Source organism: Balearica regulorum, chromosome 18 (assembly GCF_011004875.1).
Source record: "Balearica regulorum gibbericeps isolate bBalReg1 chromosome 18, bBalReg1.pri, whole genome shotgun sequence".
NCBI classification, from domain to species: Eukaryota; Metazoa; Chordata; class Aves; order Gruiformes; family Gruidae; genus Balearica; species Balearica regulorum.
The window spans coordinates 8,642,252-8,659,295 of record NC_046201.1 but is presented as its reverse complement, the minus strand read 5'-3'; the positions used below and the strand labels follow the sequence as shown (position 1 = coordinate 8,659,295).

Here is a 17,044-nt window from a genome sequence, read left to right as displayed (position 1 = left end):
ACAGGCAGAAATAGTGGGAAGAGCTCCCCGAGCCATCCATCCATCCCTGCTCAGCCCGATATTGAAGCAATTTGCAGCGGAGCCAGTGCGAAGCCAGGTCATTTTTGATTATTGTTTGAGAGGTGCCGGCTTTCCCTGCTAATTATAGGCTTGCCTCCAGCTAATAGGATTTATAGAAACAAAAGCGTTACCAGCACAAACATTGCGCAGGGCAGAACCGGCGCAAGCTGGGAATTTTCCATCCCGAAATGCCATGGGCTGGGTGCTTGAAATGCCTGTTTTATCCAGTCCGAGGTGAGATGGGGTGTCATCGTGATTTATTTTCCATGAATTGCTGGTTTGGCAGTGGATGTGTATCCAAGGGATCGGGTCCATCAGGGAAGGGGGGTTTCTTTGATGAGGGAATTATTTAGCATCCCAATGCCGGTTCTAGTCACCAAGGGCTAACTGAAACGGTGCTGGGAATGGGTGGTTCATGCTCCCGGGAACAAGGTCTGAGCGTAGTAAAGGGGTGGCCAAGCTGGAGGAGAGAGCGGGGTGCTGGGGGGTTGTAGTGTTTGTACAGCTTATTATCAAATCTTCTGGGACTCCTCATCCCGCTAATTGCATTAGGAGCTCATCCACCTGGATAAATCCCAGAGCAGGCAAAGAGGGTAGGCTCTGGGCACCCAGAAAATGCAGCGGTGGTTTGATCCTGGGAGATGCTGAGCGCCTGGGGCAGGTTCTCGGCATGCTGCTGGATCAGGACCAGGGTGGCTGTGCGAGGATGGCGGGGCAGAGCGGCCAGCTGAATGCGGCCCCGGGCAGGGCTGGTCTTTCAGCTGCCATGGGAATTATGGAGCGGGAGGTTCGCTCACCGATAGCCGCTGTTAGCCAGGTCACTGTCCAAGAGCAATTCTTTATCCCGGATCGTAGAAAGGCTGTGAAGAACTGAATGCTAGGAAGTCTCTACGGGATATCCACAGAGTTGCGGGGGGTTTCAAGACCTCTTGTATGAGTGGCTGCTCTGTTCCCACTAGAGATGACTGGGAAAGGGGAATCGGATCCCTCCAGCTATTTTTAGAAATTTCTCGAGACCCTAACCAGCAAGAGCCCGGAGCAGAAGTCAGTGATGGGGAAAGGCTGCTCCTTAGCTTGTTTTCCTTGTATTTTTTTTTTCCCCTCCGGCTCTTTATTCCTGGCAACCCAGATTATACAGCTGGAGGGCTGATACATTTGTTTTCTTTAAATGAACTTTTTGTCTTGCTTCTCGGCTCCCTGCAGATGCAAAAGATGGGGAGGGGGGGGATACATACAGCCCGCAGAGCGCAGAGGAGCCAGCCACTCTCCCCAGCCCATCCCCGGAGCTGACCCCAAGCCCTGCCCGGCCGTGGGGGTACCAGCACTGCAGTTACGCCTGGGAAACATCCGACCTGCAGAGGTGAAGAAAACTCGCCCCAGGTCCCTGAGTAAGTAAGAACCAGAGTGAGGAGGTAAATCCTCTCTCCCTGGCTCCAAACATCTGTCTTCCATGGTCCAACACAGCCTCCTAAGTATCATTCCAATCACACCCCAGGCTAAATTTTGTGCTGTAACTCCATACCAGACCTGCCTGAGACGAGCACGATACGTTTGTGTGTACATAGCAGCATACCAAAAGCTCGGTCTGTAAATTTTTTCCCCCCATTTGCGTTTGTGCGCTAGAGATCAAAGCATCCGCACGGTCCGTTGAGATGCTCACACGTAAATAAACAGGCAAGTGCCCCCCTAACAGCATCTTTTTCTTATGTTGTAAATGTCTGCCTGGATCTGGAGCTTGAATTTGAAAGTTAGAAATTGCTACTAAGGAGTTATTCATCCAGTTTCGAAGCCAAATATTCTTTGCAAAAGAGCTCAAGTTTTTCCTATGCCCCAAACACAGAAGGTTTCAGTGAGAAGAGTCCCTACCCCCAGGTTTTAATAGCATGTGTTGGAAGTGTAAGGATGGGACGTGGGCTGTGACGAGAATCACGCTCTTACCTCCACCAAAGTCACCTTTCAGGCAAGCTAAACTCCGTGCACCAACCTCCCTCCCCTCTGGGGCAATTCCCCCCATCCTGGGATATGGGGCTGGCAAGTCACAGTGGCCTTGGGACCACCAGCTGTCCCCAAGGCCGTCAGGGTGCTTACCGGACGGGGACCCCGCGCCGCTCCTCTGCCCGCCGGGCTCCAGTGGTGCCGTCCCGCAGCTGGCAGGAGAGGAGAACCCGGGGTTTTGCCTCCCCTCCTCCTTCTCTGCCGCACCCTCCGCAGCCCCTGCTTATATATTTGTTATTTATGGAGCACGTGATGACATCCTAAGGAGTTTATAACCTCGATGAAAGACAGGGAGAGGTGAGAGGCTTTAAGGTGACAGGCCAGCAAAAGGATCCCGTCAGGCTTTTTTTTCCCCCCCGCCCCCCCGGCGTGACTGTCTGCAGAGGGATAAAGCATTTAGCTGATTGCGCTGAGTCCCTGCCGTGAGCCGGGCAGGGAGAGCAGAGGACTTAGCTGGGAAAGGAGAGCAATGCCCTGCGCTTGATCCAGACCTCCCTGACGGCATCGGGAGCCCGTAGGAAGCTGAAGGCAGCCCTGACGAGCGTGGATGTGCTTTATTTGTGCTAAGGATGGGGAAGCTGCTGGTCGTGCCAGGCGTGATCATCGCTTGGGCTTGAGCAGTGGGGAGTTTCTCAGAGGAATCAGTTGGCTTCTCGGAGGATGGGGGGGCCAGACCTAAGGTTTCTGTGCCAAGGAGCTTACTCCAAAGACCGAGCATCTCTCCCCTGTGCAGCCCCCGGTCTCTGGGAGCTATTACATAAGAAACTGGATAGGCAAAGCCGGCAATGTCTGTCTCCGTCAGGACATGGGTAATAAAAGAGGGATTATCCCAAGCGTGAGCTCCTAGAAAGGAAATGACTGGTAAGGTCAGCAAAAAATAATAATTAAAAAATATTGGCATCATCATTATCTTTGTGAACCAGATGCAGCCCTGAAAGAAGCCTGGAGCAGGAGGCAGAGCTGGCTTTGCTCCACTGGAGACATTTCCAGGGGAGCTCAGGACCTGCTTTAGTTTCCAGCCGTGGGCAAAGTGACCTGGGGCTACACCCTTATCTCCCTCTTTTAAGTTTTTTTCATGAAATCGAAACAGAATTACAACCCAGCAGCTTTCTGCTCTTCAGAAACGGCATTTCAGAGCAACTCCCAGCCATTAAAACTGAGCCCAGCAGAGCAGAGGCTGGCCCGTGGCTGGAATAGTCAAGCAGGGATGCTGCATTTGGTGATGTTAGCAAGGTCTATCTCTCTCTGCTCCTACACAGCTGCAGAGGGTCAGAAACTCTATTAAACAAGAGCCACAGCAGCGTGCTGAGATTTACATATTTAGCAGCTGTCTCAGTATCTTCAAAGAGCCCCGAGCTGTCACTCCGGCCCCGCGGCCGGGCTGGTCCCTCCGTTGGGGTGCCTGCTCAGGAAGACAGCAATTATCTCTGGGTAGGATTTGCAGCAAGGGCCGACACGTGGGAGGCAGATGAATCAGTATTGGCCCCCCGTTCCGCCAGGACTTGGGAATGAAGTGACACACGTGCAGCCCAGGGGGTCCTCAGCTGTGCCGTGGTCTGCCTCCATCCCCGCCGCAGTGCCGGGTTATCCCAGGGCTCAGGAGGATTGAGCTGCTTTTGGTGGCTGAAGCCTTCATAGTCCCTTGCCGTCAACGGGCAGGCTCTGCCATCACAGGGGACGCAGGTGGCATCAGGATCCTCCCCCGTGTGGCACCACCCGGGGAGGTTTCTCTCCCAAACTCACATAATTACCAAGCTGGACACTCCGCTCACATCCCTGTTTTGCACCTTCCCCCGGCTTAGCCACCCACCCACCCAAAGAGGGTGACGCTTTTCTCCTGCCCTACACAAGTGCTAGAAGGGGGTGGCAGCAGGGCTCTGCAGCTTGGCATGGCCGCAAGGTCAGCCGCAGGCTCTGATTTCATTCTCCCTTGTCTCCTGCCTTTTCATCAGCTGCCGCGGACTGGCAGCGTGCGAGTGCTCGTCGTTGCTGTAATGTCACAGCAGGATGTGGCTCTTTGGACACACTCGGTATTCTCAGCGTTCGCCAGGCTGGCTACCTACCGCTTTTATTCCCCAGCGTTCCCCTCTCGTGCTGCCAAGAGCAGTTCAAAATCACCGGCAGGTCCTGGGAAGCCGGAGTGCCTCCAGCCTCGGCGCTGGCGCGGGGCAGTCGGTGCGGCTTAGGAGCCTGCGAGCTGGTGCTCTTTTGAAAGAGCAGCACAGGGCTATTGGTGGCCAGACCCCAGGCTCTAAATAGACCCTAGAGGGCCTAGTTCTGCTCTGTGCTCTGAAATGTTAATATATATATAATATAATATATTTAATATGTAAGTATACATGTATATTTAGGTATACACATATATATACGTGGATTTCCTTTGGCATATTCCTTTTGGCCCATCAGTGGGGATGATGCTTTTTCTGTGAGGGCGCAGTGCTGATTCCCTCCGCAGACGGTCAGAGGGAGCTGAGGAAGGGATGGAGGGATGAAGGGACGCCGCGGCACAGCTGCTTGGGGATCCCAGCGATGGGCAGGGGAAGCAGGCTGGCTTTGACCAGTGCTAGATCAGCACATGCCTTTGCAGGGCTGCTATATCTTATGTGTCCTCTACGTGGGCCTTTGAGGAAAGAGTACAAACAGTTTGGGGACAGTTCAGCCACATCTGCTTGGCCATGGCAACCTCAGCCAAAAGCAGGAGGCAGGGGACCGGGACGGGGCCCGGCAGGGACCTCGTTTACCCCCTCCCTCGGACACAGGTGGTGCTTGGCCTCCTTTGCTTCTCTCTGCTGGGCTGCGGTAGCTTGTAACTAGGTCACGGCCACTCACGACACAATCCCCAGGAGGAAGGAGGATGGGGTTCAGCGGGGGCTGCAGGGGCTCCTCTGGGAGGAGAGGGCCAGGCAGGTGGGAAGGGGCTCAGCAGAGGCGGCCCCCACCCTCCGGTCCCAGACCTCCGGGCAGTTTGGATCCGGTTCTGGCTGCGGGACACAGCAGCTGGGTGATTGTCCCTGGGGCATCCTGCTTCTTACAGCTCTGCAGGAACGCTCCTGCCTGCAGTCCAGCCCTGGCACACTGCTGCGGAGCCAGGGTCACCCCGTGGAGATGGCTGGGGACCAGATGGCACCTACAGGGAGACCAAATCCTGCATCCCAGAGCAATCCTGCTGGGCCTGGACCAGCACCAGCCCCACCAAGGAGGGATTTGTAAGGTCTTGGTCTCAGCGAAGAGGATGAGGGCGTGGAGGAGGATTGCGCTTGCATTAAGTTGTACGTATACGAGGTGATGCCACTCTGAGGCCATTTGTGGGGAGGGCCAGAGGGGTTTGGCCAGGGCAGCACAAGCAAGGAGGGAAGGGCCGGGTAATCCTGCGCAGGATGGGGGCACTGGGCACTGCTAGGGGCCCCCTCGCAGGGGAGAGGTTTCCCCCTGCCCACGCAGCCTCGGGAGATTTGCTGGGCTCACCGAGACGGGAGGAAAGATTTCCATAAGCTGCATCACTCGCTGCCATGTGCGGTCCCTGATGTGATCAGGGCACAGCGAGCCCTGCTAAGGTGATAAACTCCCAGCCTGTCCCTGTGGGAGGGTCTGGAGACATTCCCCAGGACACGACCAGCAAACTCTACCCTGAAGCATCTTTTCGGAAGGCACCAGCTCTTCTGAGCAGCCGGTGGGGTGGTAGGGGAACACGCGTGCCTCTGAGAAGCAGCAAAAGAAGAAACCGTGGGCAGGATCGGCCAAGGCGGATTCCAGAGCAGAGCAGAGCGGTGCTGAGAGCTCTCCTGCCCCGGGGCGAGGAGCTCCACCAGCCGCCCCGGGCCGGCGGGCTGACCCTGCCTGCCAGCGCCGGGGCTGCCGAGCGAAGCTTCTGCTTCTCCGGACCCACAGACCGGTGCCGTCCGCTCCCGCCCTCCTCCCCCCCCCGGGGCCGGACCCTGCGCGGCGGCGGGAGGTGGCGGGAGGCGGCGGGAGGCGGCGGGAGGCGGCGGGAGGGAGGCGGCAGCCCACGAGGTGGCACCAGAGCCCCGCCACAGCGCGGGGACCCGGCACCCTGCGGGCACCCCAACACCCTGCGGGCATCCCGGCACCCTGCGGGCATCCTCAGCACCCTGCGGGTATCCTCAGCACCCTGTGGGCACCCCAACACCCTGCGGGCATCCTCAGCACCCTGAGGGCATCCTCAGCACCCTGCGGGCACCCCAACACCCTGCGGGCATCCCGGCACCCTGCGGGCATCCTCAGCACCCTGCGGGCATCCCGGCACCCTGAGGGCATCCTCAGCACCCTGCGGGTATCCTCAGCACCCTGTGGGCACCCCAACACCCTGCGGGCATCCTCAGCACCCTGAGGGCATCCTCAGCACCCTGAGGGCACCCCAACACCCTGCGGGCATCCCGGCACCCAGTGCACATCCCGACACCCTGTGGGCATCCCCAGCATCCTGAGGGCATCCTTGGCACCCTGCGGGCATCCCGGCACCCTGAGGGCACCCCAACACCCTGAGGGCACCCCAACACCCTGTGGGCATCCCAACACCCTGCGGGCATCCCAGCACCCTGCGGGCATCCCGGCACCCGGTGCACATCCCGGCACCCTGAGGGCATCCCGGCACCCTGCGGGCATCCCCGGCACCCTGAGGTCACCCCAACACCCTGCGGGCATCCTGGCACCCAGTGGGCATCCCGGCACCCTGAGGTCACCCCAACACCCTGCGGGCATCCCGGCACCCAGTGGGCATCCCGGCACCCTGAGGACACCCCAACACCCTGCGGGCATCCCGGCACCCAGTGGGCATCCCAGCACCCTGTGGGCACCTCAGCACCCTGCGGGCATCCTGGCCCCTGCCCCTTAACCCCCACAAGGTCCGTGCAAAGATGCCCCATGAGAGGTGCAGCCAGGGAGGAAGGACAGGTCTTGCTTTTCAGCAGTACCTTGGTGCAGAGGCAGGTAAGGTGGTTAGATCACACAAGCAGCTCGCTTGCAGGGACAATGTTCTTGTGCAAAGAGAGTAAAGGCAAATGCTTCCCAAAACAGCCTAACACCAGGAATTGTCCCTAAACGGGGGGAAGCTGCTAGATGTGTGTCACTTTGCAGAAGTCCTGCATGTTCGAGATCTCCTGCTGAATCAGTCTCATTCTCAAAAAAAAAAAAAAAAAAAATCATGCACACAAAATGCTTCTTGGGTTTGCCTCAGAAATTTGCAGGGTGGTTTGTCTTGCTGAAGTCCCTTGATGGAGATCTGAACAGCCTGGCTTGTTGAACAGGAGATGCTCCTTTCGACACGCAGGGACTGTAACATACCCGAAGCACGTCAGGGTTGTGGCAGTCCAGGCCCTGGGCTGTTGTGTCCTGAAAAAGCAATGAGTTCTCCTTCAGTGCCACTTCCCGATGGAAGCATGTCAGAACCCCAGCTGGGATCACAGCGCAAAAACACACCCGGCTCAACTCCTGCTAACGAGCAAACAGCCCTGACTTGTCCCCATTAAAATCCCCCTGCCGTGAGGCCAGTGGTTGTATAATGTGATTGTTTGCAGGCTATTTGTGGCTACCTGAAACTCCACTGCTGCTTTTCAGCATGTAATTGCTCTGAAGAGGGAGAGTTTCCATCTACGCAGGGGCTTATGCCCATTACCTGTATCTATATTTTATTAGCAGCTGTTTCGATGTACGTTAAGGAGATGATGAGAAGCATCACCATGCTGGATAAAGCTATGCTTTGAAACCTTGAGAAGAACACGGCGCCAGTTCAAATGGAGCCAAAGGGCACCTTCTCCCCTTGCAAAGGCCTGATCCTGTTCCCACAAAGGCACAATTTCCCCCGACTACGGAGGGAGACAGGTCACGGTACCTTGTCCCCAGCTCCCGGTGGGCTGGCCGAATGCCCTGGGGAGATGTGCCGCACTCCCCCCTCCAGCACAGCCATGGCTGGAGGGTGAAATCCTCGTGCTGGAGACACTCCTGTGCTCAGCAAGTGCTGAGCAGTGCCTTTCTACTCTCCGCCTCAGCCACTTTACAGAGGTCATGGCTTGCGGAAGGAGGTCTGTGCTCCCAGAAACACGCCCTGTCAACAGCTGTATAACCATGTGGCACTGGGACATTTAAACTGTCTTTCCCCAAGGGTATGCTGCTGTTTTCCCACGCAATGGTCCCTTTTAGCTCTATTCTGTTCCTTATCCCTGGGATCAATGCTGAGAAGTGCTCCAGCAGGGAATCACATCAACACGATATCCCTCCGATTAAAATGATGCTGTAGCGAGCGATCAAATGCCGGCGTGGAAGTTGGGCCAGCCTGGGGGAGGGCAGGCGTTGAGAGAGCTGCACCACCTGCGGCTCCCTGGTTCGGAGGCAGGACAGGAATAGTTCATACTTTGCCATCACTTAGAGCATCCTGCTGCCCCGCTGCCCACATCTTGGGATAGCTCAGGAGCCGGGAAGAGCCGAAATGCCAGCCGGCTCCCAGCGCATCCCTCACCCATGCACCATCCGTCTACCCCAGCATCTTCCGAGCTGCTTCCCAGGGTTTTAGGGCCATTTGCAAGGTTGGAAAATCCCAGCAGGCCTGAAGAGAGGATCCCTGCTCCCTCATGGGGTGCTGAATCCCAGGGATGAGCATGGGCAGACCTTTATCCCAGTTGCTTTTCCTAAAAGAAGAAACCTTGGAAGGAAAACTGATAGCCAGCTGGTCGATCCAAGGCAGAGCAGCCTCATGTTTGTGGGAGGGAGAAAGCAAGAGGGAAAACACTGCTCCCCTGCTCCTGGGGTCTTTCCTGCACCAAAGAAAGGCAGGCTGAGGATTCGAGGCATTTCCCTGACGTTCCAGCCAGTGCTGCGCAGGTGGGGAGATCTAGGGACCGAAGAGGCAGGCTATCTTCCCGTAAAGGACAGGCAGTGAAGGCTATTTTGGATTCCTTTAGCCCTTCACCTGCCAGGGCAGTGGGACCCACTCAAGAAACCATTTCTGTTTCAAAAATCCCTGCAGACAGAGGGGGTAAACACCCCTTAGCGTCAATGAGGCCAAATATTTGGCTCATTTACACACCCACATGAGGGCTTCTAGGAGCCATAAAAAGCAAGGCCAGGCTTTGCTGTCGGCTGGAAAGCACCTCCCAGCAAAGGGCAGTGCCCAGCGCCAGCGCGGACCCCCACCCCGTGCCCAGGGTGGCCCCCGGCGGGGCAGGGAGGGCCCAGGTGGGGGTGAGGGGTGGTGGGTGGGCTTCGTACCCCCTTCCCGTGCAGATACCCGCATCCGGGTTGCAATAGTGAGGCTTTTTATGGTGGAGGTGCACACGCTTCTGGGGTGAGCCCCATCAGCCGCTCCAGCTGGGCACTGGGGCTGTGCACATCTCTACCCCACCGGTGACTGGGAGACCCGGGGATGACGCAGTGCAGCCCCCGATGACCGAAGGCCGCGTGCGGACCCGTCACCTCCCGCCCCCCTCCGCGGTGGGCGTGTCCCGGCGGTGGGCGTGTCCCGGCGGTGGGCGTGTCCCGGCGGTGGGCGTGTCCGGGCGGTGGGCGTGTCCGGGCGGTGGGCGTGTCCCGGCGGTGGGCGTGTCCGGGCGGTGGGCGTGTCCGGGCGGTGGGCGTGTCCCCCTCCGGGCCCCGCCCCCCGGGCCGTAACTTGCGCGCGGCCCGCACCGCCCCTCCCCTCCCCCAGCCTGCGCCGCCGGCCGCGCGCTCTCCCGCTCTGCCCGGCGCCATGGCGGACCAGCCCGCTGAGGCGGCCCCGGCCCCCGCCGCCCCGGCCCCCCCCGCCGCCCTGCCCCTGCCGGCCCCGCCGGGCGGCTCGCAGCGCCTCCTCTTCTCTCACGACCTGGTGTCGGGCCGCTACCGCGGCTCGGTGCGGTTCGGCCTGGTGCGCCTCATCCACGGCGAGGACTCGGACTCTGAGGAGGAGGAGGGCGGACGCGGGACCGGCGGCGGCGCCGCCAGCTCGGGAGGCTCCGAGTCGGGAGGGCCCGGGACCGGCGGCGCGGAGGAGGGCCGCGCCAGCCCGCTGCGGCGGGGCTACGTGCGGGTGCAGTGGTACCCGGAGGGCATCAAGCAGCACGTCAAGGAGACCAAGGTAACCGGGGCGGCCTCGGGCACCGCCGGCTCCCGCCGAGGGGGGGGGGCTGCCCGCGGCCTGGCTCGGCCTCTGCGTCCGTGTGTGTGCATATGTGTCCCCCCGCCCCGAGGGGGGCCCTGGCTCCGGCTGTAAGGCCGGGGCTCCGCCTTGGAGGCCTCCCGGGGCAGGGGCCTGCGCGGCCTGCCGGTTTGCGGGGCTGCCGGCCGGCTCCCTCCCCCCGCGGGCCGTGGTGTTTGGCTGCTCCGGAGGCACCCGGGAAGGGGGTTATTGCTGCTTTTCCCGTGTTACCCCCCGGCCTTCCACCTTCCCCGGTGGCGGCGTGCAGCAGGCTGAGTGGAGAAGGTGGACGGTGTCCTCCAGAGGTTGAAATTCCTCTCCCTCCCTTCATCGCTCCTCCTGCAAGCCCGGCGTGGATGCTGCTGGTGGCAGCGCACTGCTGTTTCACCGGGGCGCTGGGATTTAGTGGTGCTAAGGAAAGGTTTGCCTGCGAAGGTGATTTGAGCGAGCTTCCAGACCCCTCTCACTTGCCGGGGATGTGGGCCAGTATCTCTGCCTTTACTGGACAGTGTCGTCATCGCCTGTTTTTGGGGAGTCACAGCCGAATAGGGAAACCTCAACGAGATAAAGATTGCAGCGGCGGGCAACTGTGGTTTGGATCTGCCCTTGTTTAAGTGAGCATTTACCCCCCACTGATAAGGCATACGTAAATCTGCATACGACCTCTTAATTATATCTGAAGAGCCACAAGGTGCGGGTCTGCATTAGGATATTCCCACTTCCCAAAGTTGGTCTGGCGTGGGGTTTCACACAGACTGACTGACAGTACGGAGACAAAAGCGAGCGAGGGGGCACTGTAATATAGCACAAAGGGGCCTGCGAGGAATGGGCGTTGCACTGAACAAAACAGGCGGCCTGCGCTGTCCTTGCAGCGGAGCGGGTCCGAGCGCTGCTCTGGGGCGGCAGGCGAAAGCGGGAGGCCCCTGGTATGCAGTCTGCTTTTGCTGTTTCAGAAATGGCCCCGTACGCTGAAGGAGAGAGGGGAGACTGAGAGGAAGCAAGGTGTGTTGCAGACCTACAGGCATCGGTAGGATTGCAAGTGCTCACAGAATGAGCTAAATTTAGGTGGTAGTGTCATTAGACACGTGACCGGTTGGAGATAGGGAAAATGAAAACAGGTATTCAGAAAAGATACTGCCACGTGATGTATTTCTAGCTTAAAAAAAAAAAAGGCTTCTTTCTCTAGAGAATTACAATTCGGTCACTGCAGCCTTCCAATAAAATCTCCGTGTGCTGTTGCAGCAAAGATTTGTTCAAAGTTGAGTGTGGTTTTCAGCATCTAAACAAAGCCGCCTCAATTTGAGTGAGTAAACACAGACGTAGGAGTTATTGGGTTCCCAGAAGCGTTAGCTCTGACTTTAGTCACTACACCCTTTGCAATGTTAGAAAAAGCTAGACTGCGGACAATCAGAAATCAAAGACATTTATGTAAATAAATGGTCTGCCTGTCTTTCCTTTTCATGGTCCTTTTCCTCTGGTGTAGGTGTCTTTACCACTCAGGTAATAGACCCTGGGGAGAAGTTTCCTAAGTGCTTGAGGAATTTAGGTGTACTTATCATATTGATTTTTCCATTTGAAAAGCTGCCCGCTAACGAAATTGAGGGGCATTGTGTATGATCTATGCTGCAGCTCGGGGTTGCTAAAAACAAATCTGATGCCATTGGAAGTATGTTGTGGGACTTACCATTTGGTGGTTATAATCAGGTTTTTTAGCTGTCCGCTGACCCAGCCCTTTTTGGGTTGCACTGATGTGTGACAACCAGCCAGGTAAGCCTGACGTGCTTGTCGTGGTCCACGCTGGGAGGGGTACAAACCGTCGGCATGATGTGGTTGTCCTGGGCCTAAAGTTTGTTGGCTCTTGGGTGCTGTTGCCTGCTGTTATCTGCAAATACATCTTTTGGTGGTGACTCTGACTCTAGCATCTTTGGCTGTGAGATTCTTGTTTGATGGCCTTAAAAATGTTAACTTGCCCTGGTTGCAGCCCAGCCATGGATTCAAGAGGGTGCTTGTTGCACCTTTTTATTTCCGTTTATTACCTTTTATTTCCCTGAGCTCTTAATTCTGCAATGGGCAGAAGGTAAAGGTGCTCCTCGGGCCAGGGCTTTCACTAGTCCAATCTTGTGCCATCATATACCTATTTTGTATGTTAAGTCCTGCTTTCATGTAGGAGGCTGGGTACCTGTCTATCTCCTGCTTATCAACCACTTTAAGATCTATGAACCCTAGGGTGTGTATTGGATAGAGCAAGTGGTGTAACCTAGGGAGAAATAAAGCTCTTGCAGATTTTGAGGATAGTGAAACAGCAGCTTTGGCTCCCAGGGCAAAGGTCAAAAGCAGCTTTCTGTACCCGATTATAATCCTAGAGCTTTTCTGTCTTTTCTTTAAACCATGGGCAGCTAAATATTTTTTTCAGCTAGTGAATAGGTTGGCTAATTACTTCTACTGTTGCTTCTAGAAGTTCAATGCTTGCTGTTGCTCTTTCCTGTTGGAAGTGGCAGGCAGACTGCCACTTAAACCCAAGCATGCAGTTACAGATGTTGATAGAAACTTTCTCCTGAAGTAGAGCTAGCAGTTGGTACAAAGCCCCACCAGCTCCTCCAATAATAAGTGGTATATCTGAGCGTGTTCCTGCCTTTGATTCCTGTGTTGGTAGTCACTAGCAGCATCATGACAACAATGTGAATAAAAGAAGAGCCAGGGTTTCTTACCCTCTGGCTCCGTGGCCACTTTCCACATTTAAAACACTGGGAAATCATTGTTGCTGAATATTGTAAGTCCTGGAAGTAGAAAGCTTCCCTTTCCAAGTATGTTTGCCATCCATGTCTTGCTCTTGCCTGACCCAAGAAACCTGGAGTGCAGTTTCCCCGACTGGCTAAAGCCATCTCTTGTTTTCATGGTACCATTTGAATGCTACATGTAACTTGTAACTCAGGTTGTGAATGTATTGTGAACTGGTTTGAGTGCTTGATGCTTTTTATAACAAATTAGCAAAATCAAGCAAATTACTTGATACCTAGCTGAATTTTAATTTCGGGATTTTTCAGCTGTAGGTTAGCATTCCTGCTGCACATCTGAGCTGCCTATGGGAACTTTACAAAAATGCTTGTATTAGATATTAGTAAGGCTCCTAGGGTGCTTTAAAATGCTGCTACCCTTCCTCCTGCCTCTCACCTGAAAGACTCAGAGCTCTCTGCCACCTTTAATTTTCACAAAGCCTGTGCAAGGCAGGTATGCCTCTTCTGCAGCTGGGGGAAATGGAAAGTGCAGGTGTTGTGTTTCAGCACCTTATCTAAAGGCCTTCAGCCCGCCAGGCTGCCGAGGTCCCTGCCGCCTCCTCTGTGAGCCAATGTTTGCTTTAGCGTCTTGGTGTGATGCCGTGATATGCATGCGTGGTGCCGATTGATTTACATGTAGGGGACCCTATAAGGCCTCAGGACTGCCATAAGAGTCAAGATGCAATTTTTTTTTTTAAGATTTTAGCAGCCTTTTGTTTTGTGAGATGGAGAATGCAACTTGGTTTGGGTGGCTCTCTTACTGCACTCAGCTTTGCTTTGGAAACGGATTCAAACTATCAGGGCTCCTCAGACGCAATCCAGTGGCTGATCAGCTTGTTAGCTGGAAATTATCTGATGTTATCTCCACAAGTCTTGCTATAAATTCAACTCTGCTTCATCCCACACAGCCTTTCTGTTCCTTCCCACCCTTCACTGCTATAATTTCTTGACCTCAAATATCAAGTTGTGAATATAAGGTTTGCGGGAGAAGTTTCTGAAGACATTATACTCGCATCATTTAAAAAATTAAATTAATTGAATTGCCGTGACCTAAACTTTTAAGTTGCAGTCTTTCTGTGCTTATACTATGGGGGAAGGAAATATTGCCTTTTACAGGTCTGTTTTCCGTCTCTGTCCCTTTACAGCCACTCTCAGCCATGCGCTCTTCAGATGTTAATTCTAGTTAGTGACTTTGTGGAACCTTTTTACAATTGAGGAATGAAAACAGAGCACCTTAAATCTTCCATCTTCAAGTCTGGCAGTGCATGTGCCATCTGGAAGTGTGGCGATGCAGTGTAGGTACATTGCAGCAGGTGAAGGATAGCTCTGCCTTGCAGGGGCTTTTTCAGGAGCCATGAGGAAATGCTTGTGCAGAACTCTAGTTTTGCGGCACACAAATTCAATGCCCATAAACTATTAATACTGGGTTTTATTATGGGAGGAAGCTGTATCTAACTCTTCTTGCATCTGACACTTGAGTTAGTCTCCCGGGGGGGTTCTTTGAAACCACCTGATGTTTGTAGCGGTTAGAGACAGGAGAAGAGAAGAGGCTTACTGGAATTTTTGCAGTTCTGTGTATAATAGAACCACCTTAATGGGTGACCTTTCCATCCTGTGAGTATCCATTGCAAGGTTACGTACTCTTGAGTCAATTCCCCATTTTACTTTGATTTGTTTGGCTCTGGCAATATAGACTTGGGGATCATCATTAATATTTTATTGCAAAAGTGGAATCCTGCAAAACTCACGGTATGGAAATCTCAGGAGTGCTAAATAGTGTACACCGTTGCTGTATGGAGAGTTGTTTTGTGCACAGCATGCAGAGTGAATTGATAATTCAGGAGTTGCAAGTGGCCACCTGGGCTAAGCAATTAATTATAACTATTCCAAATGTAGACATGAGTGTTATTTTTTAAATGGACAAAACCTCTCCCCAAGCAAGCAGTTTTTGTGATGCGCTCTCTTCTAAGGTGCACTCACTTTCAGTGTGCTGGTATAGCTTTAAAAAAAAAAAAAAGGCTAAATTAGTAATGCTCTTAGGACTAGTAAACAAACTAATGTTCACTAAAAGCTTTAGAAGGAATCAATCAAAGTCTGTGACAGGCTTTGAAATACCTGTGAGTGAGGCATTGTGCTGCAACTTTCTCATACAAGTTCTTCCTTTGCTGATGCGATGCAGCTCCAGTGCAGGAGCTGTAAAAAAGCAACTTTAAAGAATTTTATAAAGTTACTTTTTTGGCTGAAGATTTTTCATTGAAGTTAATGGCAGAAGCTTTGACAAATGCTGTTTTGGGGCAAGGTCTTGCTTGCTTATGGCAGCTGTCCTCAGCTCCTCTCCTCTCTTCAGAGGAAAGACACTATTTTTAATGTTCGGCATCTGTGTTGGTGCTGGGAAGTAATTGGTGCTTGCTAAGCTAAAAGCCTCCTCTTGTTTGACTGTTTAATTACTTGGGGGATTTCAAAGGCTCAGAAGGTGATGACACCTTCCTAAATGCTACTTCGGAGAAACCTGCCTCATTGTTTCCACTCTACTGTTACCTCCCACCACATACTGGGGTTTTGCCCAAATGGGTGGTTGTAAGCACAGGAGCTGATCCCTTCATATGAAATCTTTACACTTGCTTTTGAGGTTGTCAGTCCTGAGTTTCCTGGAACTGAGTGATGTGAGGTGATGGCTTGGCTTTCTTTTTATGTTGTGCTCTGGAGCGCTTGTCCTGTAACTCGGTTCAGGCTCTACTTTGCGTAGCTGATGTGTCCCACTCCTGAGACCTTTAGACCTGTGGCAAGGTAGGAGAATGCTAATTCCATCTTCTGAAACAACAACAAAAAAACCCTAGGGAGACTCCATAGTAATGTTTGGGCTTTTTTCCATTTGCTGTTGGCTGTTAGGCTACTAAATAGATGTGTGCGTGTTTGTGTCCGCAACCAAAATATTCTGCTGACTTGAATTTGCGAAGTTAACAGACTTCAGCAAAAGTTAGTTTCTCTTGATGGCAAGATCCTGGGCAGGGAATTTACCTTTGGATATGGAAAGGTGGGGTTTTTTTGTTTCTGAATATTAAGTGTTTCCGTGAAGGGAGTGGGAGACCACGCGGCGGGTAGGGTGATAATGATTGTAAGGGGTGATTACAAACATCAAATACTATGAAAAACGTGGGTTTGGCAGCAGAGGTGGTGGGGTTGCTTCTAAGTGAAAGCTGCAGCGCTTTCAGATGTGCCTGAGTTTCGAGTTGACAGGTGTCTTTTTAGTTGCATTGTTCTTTTTGGTCTGTGCTGAATGAATTGCATGGAGGATCCTACGCCTGTGGTGGTAAGCCAGAGCACACGCAGCCCAGCTTTGTGCAGTATGGTGTGTTGTGGGCTCGGCTGTGTTTCTCGGTAGAAAGCATCTCTTACTGTGCATTTCAGGATTATTCTTACCTACCTCGTGCATTTGACTGCACATCTGGCAAAAAGAAAGGTATGGAGTCATATCTGCTGCATTTTCTGCTCTAGCTTTTGGGGAGTGCTTGGACCAGGCAATGGAAGTGGCCCGAGTGGAAACTGTGAACGTTTACTGGGCTGAAATCTTCAGAGTGTGGTGTAGGTGGAAACAAATGTATTGATGGTGGATGTGGACTTGATAACTGTATGTTGGATATTATGTGCTTGTGCAGGAGAGGTAAGGGGAAGTACAGGCGATATTACATTTGTCTTCTGCCCTGAATTGTGTAGGGGTTAAAGCAGCTTAATGGGGAGATAGATCCAATAAGCATCTGCAGATGGAATTCCTCCCTCTTACAGAATGACACATAGATCAAGGCCAAAAACATGGGTTGAGAGTGGTCAGACTTTAAGACTAAGAAATCTGTGCCTCTGTGCACTAGTCTGTGCTTTTTGGATTGTTTTCAAAGAAATTGTCACTTTTATGCTTTGTTCATCCTTCTGCATCGGTCAGGTGCATGTTGCACCAGAGAAACTCTGTGACTGCAGAAGGGGTTGCAGTGCAGTTCAGGTTATGGGCAAGACTTAAGCTAAACAGCGTTGATACCTGTATGCTGCGAGCTTAGAGCGTGCACTGTGTATCTACTGACCTGCTGGTCTAAACTTT

General features: G+C 53.7%; 1 protein-coding gene across 1 annotated transcript in view; it reads left to right on the top strand.

Moving 5' to 3' along the window:
• The first annotated feature begins 9,707 nt into the window (after positions 1-9,707).
• UBE2O (ubiquitin conjugating enzyme E2 O) overlaps positions 9,708-17,044 on the top strand; it is a 65,970-nt gene continuing 58,633 nt past the window's right edge. Inside the window, exon 1 of the mRNA XM_075771099.1 lies at positions 9,708-10,120. Coding sequence (XP_075627214.1) covers positions 9,755-10,120 — 366 coding nt within the window. The 5' untranslated portion in view covers positions 9,708-9,754. The remainder of the gene's footprint in view (positions 10,121-17,044) is intronic.